Genomic DNA, 12,822 nt, shown 5'->3' with positions numbered 1-12,822 from the left:
ACCTTTACCTTTTATGCACACTTTACTTTAGCATATGCATTGGGGAACTGAATTTCTGAAAAATGCAAATTTCACAAGAAAGCTACCTGCCTTGGGTGGGGAACTGAATTTCTGAAAAATGCAGATTTCGCAGGACAGCTACCTGCCTGTTCTCATTTTGTTTGAGAAAGTGTTGATTTGGTAGGTTCGCCTTTTAAATGCAAACTTTCTCTTTCAACCCTCAAGAGTGGCCATGCAAATGCCAGGGAGCCTTCAAAGGCAGGATGTCAAAGTCAGAGAGAAGAAGGGGAGTTTGGATTTGATATCCCGCTTTATCACTACTCGAAGGAGTCTCAAAGCGGCTAACATTCTCCTTTCCCTTCCTCCCCCACAACAAACACTCTGTGAGGTGAGTGGGGCTGAGAGACTTCAGAGAAGTGTGACTAGCCCAAGGTCACCCAGCAGCTGCATGTGGAGGAGCCGAGACGCGAACCCAGTTCCCCAGATTACGAGACTACCGCTCTTAACCACTACACCACACTGGCTCCCAGAGAACCAAGGAGGTGAACCAAGGAGATAAGTCTACTTGATCTAGGATTCCGTTTTCGTTTTCCGTCTGCGGGTCTATCTCTCCCAAGCCAAACATTTAAAAACCCATAAGAGATCTAGGCCTGGCACCTGCCAGATGTTTCCCATGGAGACTAATCCCACTACCAACACCCAAGGAACATAAATATTATGAGTCAGAGTTAACAGCCAAGCTAGCAGGACGCATGAACGGAATTGTTGCACCCAGGCAGGCTTGAAATAATAATAAAGAACAAAGAGGGGCTTTCCAGGCTGTTACAAATGCTTCAGGTTACAAACGCTTCAGGTTACAGACTCTGCTAACCCAGAAAAAGTACCTCGGGTTAAGAACTTTGCTTCAGGATGAGAACAGAAATCGTGCTCTGGCGGCACGGCAGCAGCAGGAGGCCCCATTAGCTAAAGTGGTACCTCAGGTTAAGAACAGTTTCAGGTTAAGAATGGACCTCCAGAACGAATTAAGTTCTTAACCAGAGGTACCACTGTACTATTTTCGGGGGAGATTCCATCGCATGCCGGCAAATGCGGTTTCTGCAATTATGGTCTATGGAGTGTTAGGGTTGGGGGTTCATCAGCCTGGGAAGGTTGCCCAGATTGTACCCAAGAACCCTGAAACATACCTTTTTCAGGAACCGCAGCCAGGTTTTTCTTCTTCTCAGCCTCAGTTTCCTCTATGTAAAATGGGAGCAACAACCCAAACCACAGCGCTGAGGAATGCGGCAGAATGGCTATGCGACCACTTCAGTCTTTCTGCGTCCAGCTGACATGATGGTCTCTCCCTTTACTTAAAAAACAACAACACCGGATAGGGATCGTGTGACGGGAAGCCATCCCAAAGGTGCAGATTGTCCTGCCATGGATATGAACGGGCAGCTATGATTTCACCTGATGGATGCTTGCCTGTTGAACAGCTGCCTAAGTTTGCAGCGGTGTTCAATCCGTAATGTTCGACACTTTACCAATCAGTGCTCCTTAAATACGATTTCATTTTAAACTTCTGAAATCTACCTTCCTGGCCTTTGGTTTGTGGGAGCAGTTCTCCCTCGTGTGGCGAGAACCAAAACAAGAAGGAAAGAGCTTGTGGGGGGGATGTGGAGTAGCTTGTACAAAACAGCAAACCATGGTTTCGGCAGAATACTCAAATCATCGTCATCATCGTCATCATCGCACCTTTGCTCCAAGGGGTTCAAAGGGGCATATTTTTGTGCTTCTTCTTCCTTCTTCTTTGGTGATCACTCGTAGCCAAGTAAGATTATCTTCCATAAACACGGTTTTAACAATGAGTCCGTAAGTGGAGGCCAATTCTGGATCCACACGTCCTTCCACAGTGGGGACATTGGTTTCCGGGTGGGAGTTGATCACGGTGTGGATTTGCCAAGCGTGCCTTCCTCTTAGCGCGTTTCTCCCTTGCGTCTTGAGTTTGAGCGTCTTCAAAGCCCATGACACCTTTGTTAAACGCCGTTCTCCAATTGCAGCGCTCGCAGCCAAGTGTTTCCCAATTGAAAATAATGAATGAAATAAGTGTTTCCCAAATGAAAATAACGAATAGAGTTGGGGCAATAGCACAACCCTGTTTAACACCCGATCCCACTGTGAATGGTTCACTTTGAGAGCCATTCTTATCTGTGATTGTTGCTGTCATATTATCATGGAGGAGCCGAATGATGTTCACAAATTTATCTGGGCAGCTAATTTCCAGGACAGTCCACAGGGCATTACGATTTACAGCGTCGAAGGCCTTAGTCAAGTCAGTAAATGCCATAGACGGGGGTTGGTTTTGCTCTCTGCATTTTTCTTGAAGCTGTCGAGGGCGCACCTCCCCCAATGCGAGTCCTCCTCTATTTGAGCCCATTCTAGGAGCACAGGAAGCTGCCTTAGATCAAGTCAGCAATTTGAAACAGTAAAATCTTTCAAAAATGATGATTTAAAGCAGGCACCCCCCAAACTTCGTCCCTCCAGATGTTTTGGACTACAATTCCCATCTTTCCCAACCACTGGTCCTGTTAGCTAGGGATCATGGGAGTTGTAGGCCAAAACATCTGGAGGGCTGCAGTTTGGGGGTGCCTGATTTAAAGAGACTCTGGGTCCCGCCAGATACCCCTTTTATTGTGCATTCATGAGGATTTACACTCCTGATGGTCCAGGAGCCGGTTATATGTGATCCCGCTTTCAACGCCACATCTGCAAACATCTCAGGGCGGACAGGCTCCTGACCATTGCACATCCTATAGCTTCCTGCTGAATCCTGCAACTTCTCAAAACACAACTGCCCTGGTTTAGAATCATAGAGTTGGAAGAGACCACAAAGGCCATCCAGTCCAACCCCCTGCCAAGCAGGAAACACCATCAAAGCATTCTTGACATATGTCTGTCAAGCCTCTGCTTAAAGACCTCCAAAGAAGGAGACTCTACCACACTTCTTGGCAGCAAATCCCACTGTCGAACAGCTCTTACTGTCAGGAAGTTCTTCCTAATTTTTAGGTGGAATCTTCTTTCTTGTAGTTTGAATCCATTGCTCCGTGTCCGCTTCTCTGGAGCAGCAGAAAACAACCTTTCACCCTCGTCTATATGACATTCTTTTATATATTTGAACATGGCTATCATATCACCCACTTAACCTTCTCTTCTCCAGGCTAAACATACCCAGTTCCCTACGCCGTTTACACACACACACACACACACACGGTTTCTGTTTTGTTCTAGCGTAAGAGTGCCCCTCCAAATAGAAAAAAACACTGGGGGTGGATCGCAGAACTAATAAAGAGGAATGGTGCGTGGACTGACCAGTAGAAATCCACCATTCATGCAACGGGTGACATGTTGCAGACTCTCCCCCTGCAAAAAAAAAAATCCCCACTCATCTAGAGGGGCTCAGCTCCAGTGTCTTCTCAACTCCAGACGACATCCAACCAGTCTAGCTTCTGACCCGTTCTTCTGCTCCAGCCAGGTGAGGGGAGCAAAGTCTGCCCCTCCTTCTGGAAGCTTCACTAAGTACGGTAAGAGGTTCGCTTGTCACACTGGAAGTGACTGAAAATACGACCATTTTGCATACAAAACTGTGCCGACAGTGTTGCTGTGCCATGGCAGCCTGGTGGGTGCAGCTGGAGGCGAGGGTACAGCTGTGGTGATGGGGCTGGCGGCAAGGCGGGTGCAACGGCAGGCACAGGAATGAGTCAGGGGCCTCAGGAAGTTTTGCCTACAGTGCCAAAACGTTGCAGAGTGGCCCTGGTAGAAATCCCTGCCTTTGCAGAGCTGGAATGTAGCCTACTGCGCAGGGAGAATCACGGCAAAGAAAAATAACTACTAGTTTAGAAATATCAACAACCTCAGATATGCAGATGACACAACCTTGATGGCAGAAAGTGAGGAGGAATTAAAGAACCTTTTAATGAGGGTGAAAGAGGAGAGCGCAACATCAAAAAAACCTCAACATCAAAAATACCAAGATCATGGCCACTGGTCCCATCACCTCCTGGCAAATAGAAGGGGAAGAAATGGAGGCTGTGAGAGATTTTACTTTCTTGGGCTCCTTGATCACTGCAGATGGTGACAGCAGTCACGAAATTAAAAGACGCCTGCTTCTTGGGAGAAAAGCAATGACAAACCTAGACAGCATCTTAAAAAGCAGAGACATCACCTTGCCTACAAAGGTCCGTATAGTTAAAGCTATGGTTTTCCCAGTAGTGATGTATGGAAGTGAGAGCTGGACCATAAAGAAGGCTGATCGCCGAAGAATTGATGCTTTTGAATTGTGGTGCTGGAGGAGACTCTTGAGAGTCCCATGGACTGCAAGAAGATCAAACCTATCCATTCTTAAGGAAATCAGCCCTGAGTGCTCACTGGAAGGACAGATCGTGAAGCTGAGGCTCCAATACTTTGGCCACCTCATGAGAAGAGAAGACTCCCTGGAAAATACCCTGATGTTGGGAAAGATTGAGGGCACAAGGAGAAGGGGACGACAGAGGACGAGATGGTTGGACAGTGTTCTCGAAGCTACGAACATGAGTCTGACCAAACTGCAGGAGGCAGTGCAAGACAGGAGTGCCTGGCGTGCTCTGGTCCACGAAGAGTCGGACACGACTAAACAACAACAACAAAGTTTAGAGGAGGCCTCTAACTTTTTGTTCAAGGATTACTGTTCCAAAGTTGTTTTATGTGTGGTGTGTTAATTTAATCAGAGTTGTAATTCTACTTCTTCATCACATTCCCATTTTGCAGATAAAAGAGGAGGGCACTGGACCTCAAGCAGCAGAGATGAGACCTGAAACCAGGTCCATTTTCGCCTCCGCCATTTTCCACTGGACTGTAGCAGCTTTTTGGAGGAAACAGCATGTTCTTTATCCATCTTCCCACTCCTAAGGAACAAGTTGCCCTATCCAGCCAGGGTTTGCTTTAAGGGCTTGTGTACAAAACCATCAATTGATCTGTTGAGTCCATTATCTTATGGAGTTGCTCTTCACAGCTTTGCCAGCAGGCAACTGAGAACTCAATGCTTCTTATTGTATTTTATCATTAGCTGGTGATCAACAAAAGATTCTCTAAAAGGCTGCCAAACAGAAGTCTACAAGCCACTGTGGGCAATGACGGGCAGAAATACACAAATACACTTGTTTTTGTTTTGCTGTAAAGAGGGGGGGGAAGACACGGTGGGAAATTCTGACAGCTAGGAATTATGACTACGAAACCAAAGAAATAACCTTGGCAACATATGCCCCCTAGTGGGGAGGCTGGCAAAGAGACCAAGATGATAAAAGATCTGGTTTTGTTAGGCAAGGTTGGAATAAAATAGGGTTACCAGATGTCCCCGTTTCCCGGGGACAGTCCCAGGATTTGCAAATTTGTCCCCAGCAAATTCCATCCCCAGAATGTCCCCAGATTTCATATAATGTCCCCGGGAAATGTGGCAGCGGCAGCGGCAGCCTCAGCAGCCTGGAGCCAGCCTGGTAGCACAACTGGCTCTGGCTGGCTTCAGGAGCTGCCCACTGCCGTGGCGCTTGCCATTTTGCCTTGCTGGAAGTCCCCATATGATGTGTTGTGCACAAGACAGTGGCGGGGGACTCAGTGTAGGGGGTGGAGATGTGGTGCTGGGCGCCACCACTGGGCAAGAGCTGTGCTGGGTCGTTGAGCTCGGTGTGCCGCTGTGACTTGGTGCTCAGCTCGCCATCGACGCCACTGTCCAAGACCGGCAGCTCGGCCTCCGGGTGGTGCCTGGGCAGCTGTGGCTGCTGCTCGGCTTCACCATTGTGCTACTCAACTTGCAAGTGGCAGCTCAGCCTGTTGGCCAGCTCGTCTTTGGCCATTGCGGACAAGAGGTGAGGAGATGAGCTGATCCGGCCCAAGCACGCCTCCTCCCGCTTGCTCGTTGCTGGCTCTGGCCAGGACCCACTGACTGGGCATGCCACGCCGTGGATGGGCAGCCGCCAGACCATTCCTGAGCAGGAGATGCCCAGACAGGCAGGCAGGGCAGCAGCAGGGGGTTTCTGCTAACGCTTACTCCCGAGTAAGCCTGTAGGGAATCACAGTGCAAGGAGGGAGAGGGGAAGCATGGCTAGCACCCCAAGAAAGGTCGGCACCCAGAGGAACACCGCGCAACAGAGAAGACCACAGAAGAGAAGATATTACTTCTTTATTTTTTAAATAACCTTATTCCCCTCTCTCGCTCTTTTTAAAAATTTATTTATTGTCTCCCCGGATTCATTGAAAAAAATCTGACAACCTTAGAATAAAAGGTAAAGGACCCCTGACAGTTAAGTCCAGTCACGAACAACTTTGAGTGTGCAGCGCTCATCTTGCTTTACTGGCCGAGGGAGCCAACGTTTGTCCGCAGACAGTTTTTTTGGGTCATGTGTCCAGCACATTTTTAAACCGCTTCTGGCGAAACCAGAGCAGCACACAGAAACACCGTTTATCTTCCCGCCGGAGCAGTACCTATTTATCTACTTGCACTTTGACATGTTTTCGAACTGCTAGGTTGGCAGGAGTTGGGACCGAGCAATGGGAGCTCACCCCATGGCGGGGATTCAAACCGCCGACCTTCCGATCGGGAAGCCCAAGAGGCTCAGTGGTTTAGACCACAGTGCCACCTGGATACCATTAAGGTTGGAATAGCCACTTATGATTAGTACTTTGCAAGAACTGGATTACCTATCCATTCTTAAGGAAATCAGCCCTGGACAGATCCTGAAGCTGAGGCTCCAATACTTTGGCCACCTCATGAGAAGATTCCCTGGAAAAGACCCTGATGTTGGGAAAGAAGGAGAAGGGGACGACAGAGGACGAGATGGTTGAACAGTGTTCTGGAAGCTACCATCATGAGTCTGACCAAACTGCGGGAGGCAGTGGAAGACAGGAGTGCCTGACGTGCTCTGGTCCATGGGGTCAGGAACAACAAGAAGAAGTGGAATGGTTAAGTCCCCCGTATAGGAGCCAGCTCCTAGGGGCCAAGATCCTTGCGGACACCCCCCCTAAAATATTTGAGAGGGCTGCCCCCCAAAAGTTGGTGGACACTGCCATTCAAATAGGTGTCTGTGCACCGTGATGTGATCGATTGCTTGCCATGAATGCATCGAGGCTTACTACCCTGCAACCACGCACCCGATGACCGAATTCCCAGGCGATTGCACGCAAGCTCCAGCAGCGGGGACCCCAATCCGACCACACGTGACGTGACGTGTATACAGTAGATAGGATCTGCAAATGTATCTCGCTTGCGCCTCCACGACTCGCTGCATTCTCGGCGTCTTTCCGTTAGGGGGCAGCAGCAGCTAAGCCGGCTCTCCCTATTTAAGCACGCTCGCACGCGCCAGCCAATAGGGAGGCGGGGCAGCGCCGGCGCGCGCGTTCCAGCGCGAAGGCGGCTCCCTCCCCCGCCTGTCAGTCAAATCAGAGCGCGAGCGCCCTGCTTAAACCACTCCCCTCAAGACTCTCCCGTTTCTCCCGCCCCTCTCTCTCCCCGAGTTTAGGTGGTCGTCTGAATCGGCGGGATGCGGGGCTGGCTTAGAAAGACACCCCCTTTTGGGAACGAGAGAATGAAACGGAGACGGAAAGCAATCGCGTTCTTTTTATTTCCACGAGCCCGTTGTCACGGATGTGAAGCGCGGCGGGTCCCCCTTCACACGTGCGAGGCGCTTAAAAGCCGGCCCCGCCTCTGTCACACCGACACGCGCGAAGAAGCCACTCCCCCCCCCAAAAAATCCTTTTTTTCTTCCCCTCAGTGAGGCGGGCGGGCGGGCGGGCGGGCGCGCGCGCCTCAATGTCCGCCTGTCAGGTCGCCTCCTCCTCCTGCCGCTTTCCTCCCCTCACAGTACTCTCATCTCCTCACGACGCTGCAGGAATCCGTATCCCGCTCCTCGCCTTTTCTTCCCCAACAAATCTCTCTTTTCCTCCCCACCACACACCCAACCCGCAGCCACCCATTACTCGCTCCCCTCAGGCCCACACGGGAGGGAGGCGCGCGGGCGGGCGCACTCCGTTAGCTGGGCTGCAGTGCCAGTGAAAAAAACCCCGGCGCCGGCGCCGCCTTTTATAACCTCGCCTTCTCGTGCGTCTCCCGCGCGCGCCCCCGACGCGAGGTCTTTCTGCCTTTCTCTTTCGCGCGCCAAGCTCCTCCCCCCCCTCTCGCCCGAGAGGCACAGACGCTCGGCTCCTTCCCTTCGGCCCTGAAAGGCGGCGGCGACGGCGGCGCGGAAACCGGAGGGCCGAAAGCCGCGCCCCCTTTTCTTTCTCCCACCCACCCCGTGCCGTAGCCACGCCCACCGCTCTCTCCCTCTCTCCGCCCTGGCCACGCCCACCCCGCAGCTCCCTCTCTCCCTCTCTCGCTTTCTGCCTCTGCCGCAGAGAGAGCGAGACGCGCCGGGGACCGAGCTGGGCCGGCTTCGCCTCTTCTTCTTCTTCCTCCTCCTCCTCCTCCGTCGCCTCTCCTCCGCCTCCTCGGAGCCGACCGTTGCCTGCTCCCCTCCCCCTCCAGCTCCCCTCAGCAGAGCCGCCGCCGCCGCCGCCGTTTGGGGCGGGGAAGGGATTGATGTGGAGGCCGAGAGCGGCAGCGCCGCCGCCTCCGCCATGCAGCCCCCGCCGAGGAAGGTGAGGAAGAGGAAGGGGGGGTGGAGTTGGAGGGGCCGGCCGTGCGAAAACGGGGGGGGGGGTAGGGCGGGGGAGGAAGGAGGAGAGGTGCTACCCCCTCACAGGCGTTGGGGGGGGGGCAGGCTGAATTGAGGGAGGGGGGGCTCTGAATTGAGGTGGGGGATGCAGAGAGAAAGACAGCCTTGGTTGCAAAAAGAGTGGGGGTGCGTAATGATGTGTGGGGAGGGAAAGGGGAGCGAATGAGGGGGGTGGCCCGTGCTTTATAGAGGTTTAGCGTGGAAGGGGGTGGAGGAGAGGGTCGTTGAAGGCCCCGTGAGGGGGGGAGGGAGGGATTGTGATTTGGATTTTGGGAGGGTGTGTATGTGTCTGCATGTCTGTGTTATAAATGTGTTGCATTTGGGGGGTGGGGGGTGGCACACTCCCGCAGCAGGGGCTGCAGAGGTTGCCTCTGCAACTGGATTCAGGATGCGGGGCATGGTAGGGTTGGCTCTGTGGGGGTGTGGGTGTGGAGGGGGCAGCATGGAGAGAGGTGTGATTGGGGGGGGCGCAACTGGCTGTCAGGCAGGCTGCAAGAGCCTATGAATCGGGATGCAGGTGGAAGGGATGCTTGGTGTTGCAGGCCGGAGGGCAAAGCCACATAGGCTTTCTTTTTTTTGCGGGGTGGGTGGGTTGGTGGGATCTTGGGGGAACAGGAAAGGAGGGTTGCAAAGGTGCTTCTTGTGTGTCTGCTTGGGCTGCATAGTTGCTTGTGGCATAGGGCAGGGAGTTGCAGAAGGCAGGCATGTGGTTGGGTCTCTTTCCATGGATTGAGGCTTTTTTTTAGGGGGAGGGGCAGTGTACAGTGCAACTCGTGAACATGAGCAGTGGTTGCTAGATATATTACTGTGGACCAAAGGGGTACTGGTGGAAGGTAGGTAGCTGTGCCTGTGGGACAACATACACTAGGCGTTTTGGAGGTTGGATTCAGATTGCAGTAGCAGGTTGCCCTGGGGCATGGAGTTAGTGAGGCCTAAGGGTGCTTTTGACACACAGTACTGAGTTTTTGGGGTGTGTTGAGTGTCGGGTGGGTTAGTGCCATGCAGGCTACCTAAAAGTAAGGGGCCGTTGGCACAGTGAAGGGGGCACGGGGCTTTGCAGCAGTGCCATATGCTTTGCAGCAGAGTTGACGGAGGGCGGTGTGTAATTGGGATGGTTGTAACAGCGAGAGAACTCAGTACAGGCAACAAGCAGTTGTGAGGTGCTGAAGAGGTGGAGAAAATAGCTGCGTCGAGAACTGTAGTGGTAGTGGCAGAATATGATAGGGAGACATGTTAGCATCAAAAGTGTCAGAAGGCTGTGGTGGTGAGCTATGGCGATTTGGTCTGTTTGGTGAATGTCTTGGGGGGTCAGGTTGCTTGTAAGGGGGGCAGATGGCCTGCCTTGGTTAGATATGGGGCTAAGTGCAATTTCTGGTGGATGCTAGCTGTCGTAGGAAGTTGGAAACAGGCTGGGTTAAATAGGAATGATCTGCACTGCAGAGAGCAGGGAGAATGGAAGGTAGGATTCTGGTATAAGAGGACTAAGGTCCTGATCAAAATAGCTGTATGGATGCTTGATTTGCTGTGAGTGCTGTGAGATTGGAAAGCTGCTTCTGTTTTAGGGTAGGGTCACGTGGGATCACACAGACCGAGCCACAAAAATCTGTGCAGTGGATGCTAAACAGGGGTTGTAGCCCCATTGTAAAGCACCTTCATTGCATGTACAAGGCCTCAGAAGTTTCCTTGCAGGTAATTGGCCAGGAGGCATGCAAAAGACCTTGGACAGCTGCTGTTCATCTGAGTGCATATGTACAGTGCCAAATAGACTAGCAGGATACCGAGGCAAGCTCCTTAGGGATATGGGATGCAGTAGCAAAGTTTGGTGACTTTGTGGTGGCGGGGAAAAGAGGAACTGGGTGTGGATGACAGCATTAGAGAATAAAGAATCATTGTGGTGTCAGGTGTCCTAAAGTTGACTTTGACTACATTAGGAGGTTGGTCAGCTGTTTGCATTGCAGTCATATGATTCAAGAGTTCTGGTAGGTCAGGACAGCACCATGCTAAAGCCTCTAAAGAAATAAGAGAGGGTTGTAGATTGTGGGGCTGTTGCAGCATCTCTGGTCTTGACACCCAGTGGTGGGGATAATCACTTTGAGAACTTGGGCAGTGAGTTATGGAAGGACTATTAATAGCAATTCAGTCTACGGGACACGGATGAGGGTGGGTGGAGTTAACCATTTGTGATATAAAAGGGGGAATGAGTAAGTCTCAAGAACTTAGGAGCCTGGATGGATCAGACCCAAGACCCAATCTAGTCCAGCATTCTGTTTTCACAGAACTATGCACACTGTGAAGAAGTAGTCAAAACAAAATAAAAAAATCCTTCCAGTAGCACCTTAGAAACCAACTAAGTTTGTCATAGGTATGAGCTTTCGTGTGCATGCACACTTCTTCAGATGCACTGTGAAGAAGTACTTCATGTTGTATGTCCTGAATCTTGATAACCAGCTTAATTGGAAAGCCCTGGGTCCTAGTATTATCAGACAGCATGTTTCCATGTGATGCACATGGTTGGGGATAAAAAAAAGAATTCAAATAATGCTTTTGGTAGTGTTAGGAGTGGGGTATAGTTCTGTAGTGAGGGTATAGGGCACAAGGAGAAGGGGACGGCAGAGATGGTTGGACAGTGTTCTCGAAGCTACCAACACGAGTCTGACCAAACTGCGGGAGGCAGTGGAAGACAGGAGTGCCTGGCGCGCTGTAGTCCATGGGGTGCTCTGGTCCATGGGGTCACAAAGAGTCGGACACGACTAAACGTCTAAACAACAACAATAGTGCTGTAAGAGTTGAGGACATTACCCTTGAGATCTCAGGGCCTGTTTACTAGAACTTTGTAAAGAGCTGCATATATAGGTGTGTTTAAAATGGAACTTGGATGCAACTGAATAGATTGGAGTGTGTGTGTGTGTGTGTGTGTTTGAACTGTGTAAAACAAAAAGCCTGAACTCCTCAGGGCATCTAGATAGCTTGTTACATTTGGGGGATGGAAGAAGGATGCTTTGCTCTGCCCCTCTCTGTTGTTTTGAGGGTGGACTTGGCCAGGAAGCAGAGTTTATGTTAAAGGCCATTCTAGTTTCCACTCTGTTTATATTGCATGCAAGTTTATGCATTGTGCACTGTATTTCAATTTCACAAGGGGATTTTATCTCCATTCCATGGGTTAAGGCAGCTGTGCTTGATGGATTTATTTTTCGTGCTGTTTGGATAAAATTCGAACATGTTCAGCTTTTTGGTTTAAAAAAGAAGACTGGTTTCTTCGTTTGTTTAAAAGTACTAAGTCTTGGCTAACTGGGCATAAAAGCTTGCCTAGTCGTGTTTTTCTAGGATTGGGGCATTCTTGTTGCTGGGGGAATATTTTCAGGGTTGGGATTGTCAGAAGAGGGGGAGGTGAGATTTCTGTTGCCTAGCGGATAAGATTGGGAAGATTGCTTTTGCTTGAGGGAAGGTCTGTTTCCCTGTTTTTGTTCTTTTCTTTTCTTTCAGAAGAGTTGTGTTTTTTCTCTATATAATGATCTGGCTCAACATGATGCTAAAAGCAAAAAGGGTTAAAAGCTTTGAGCCTGTGTCTTTTAAAAAATGTTTGTGAATTTCTGTGGCGATGCCTGTAACGATTCAGTCCAACCCCTGTCATGCTGCTAAGCGGCAGCTTGAAAAAAAACATGACCTCAACATGATGTATTGTTAAGACACAAAGGTATATTTGACTGCTATATTCAGAAAACATCATCATTTAGTGTAGTGAAACTGTTAAGAATGCTGGACTCTCGACTGAGATAATTGCATTTAAAGGGTGATATTACATGGAGTCAACCAATGTGAACTTTAGTTGCATCAATTGCACTGTTCTACAAATCTAACTATTAATAATAGTAATAGTAATAATGATAATATGTCTCTGAATACCAGTTGCTGGGAATCGCAGGTGGGAGAGATGCTAAACCCATATCCAGCTTGCAGGCTTCCCAGAGTCATCTTGTTAGCTAACCTGAGAACAAGATGCTGAAATGGATGGACCATTGGCCAGGTTCAGCAGACTCATCCTGTGTTCTGGTGTTCTTCTTAAACATCCTGAGTTTTGGAGTGCTTTACCTCTTTCTCCTCA

General features: G+C 50.3%; 1 protein-coding gene across 2 annotated transcripts in view; it reads left to right on the top strand.

The window, feature by feature from the left end:
• Positions 1-8,365: 8,365 nt before the first annotated feature.
• Positions 8,366-12,822, top strand: part of FCHSD2 (FCH and double SH3 domains 2) — a 140,182-nt gene continuing 135,725 nt past the window's right edge. The window contains exon 1 of one of the 2 annotated variants that reach the window (XM_035116186.2): positions 8,366-8,643. In XM_035116186.2, the coding sequence (XP_034972077.1) occupies positions 8,623-8,643 (21 nt within the window). In that variant the 5' untranslated portion in view covers positions 8,366-8,622. The remainder of the gene's footprint in view (positions 8,644-12,822) is intronic. The other variant, XM_035116187.2, reaches the window with a different exon arrangement.

This window comes from Zootoca vivipara, chromosome 4 (assembly GCF_963506605.1).
Source record: "Zootoca vivipara chromosome 4, rZooViv1.1, whole genome shotgun sequence".
Classification (NCBI taxonomy): Eukaryota; Metazoa; Chordata; class Lepidosauria; order Squamata; family Lacertidae; genus Zootoca; species Zootoca vivipara.
This window is presented reverse-complemented; position numbering and strand designations above follow the sequence as displayed.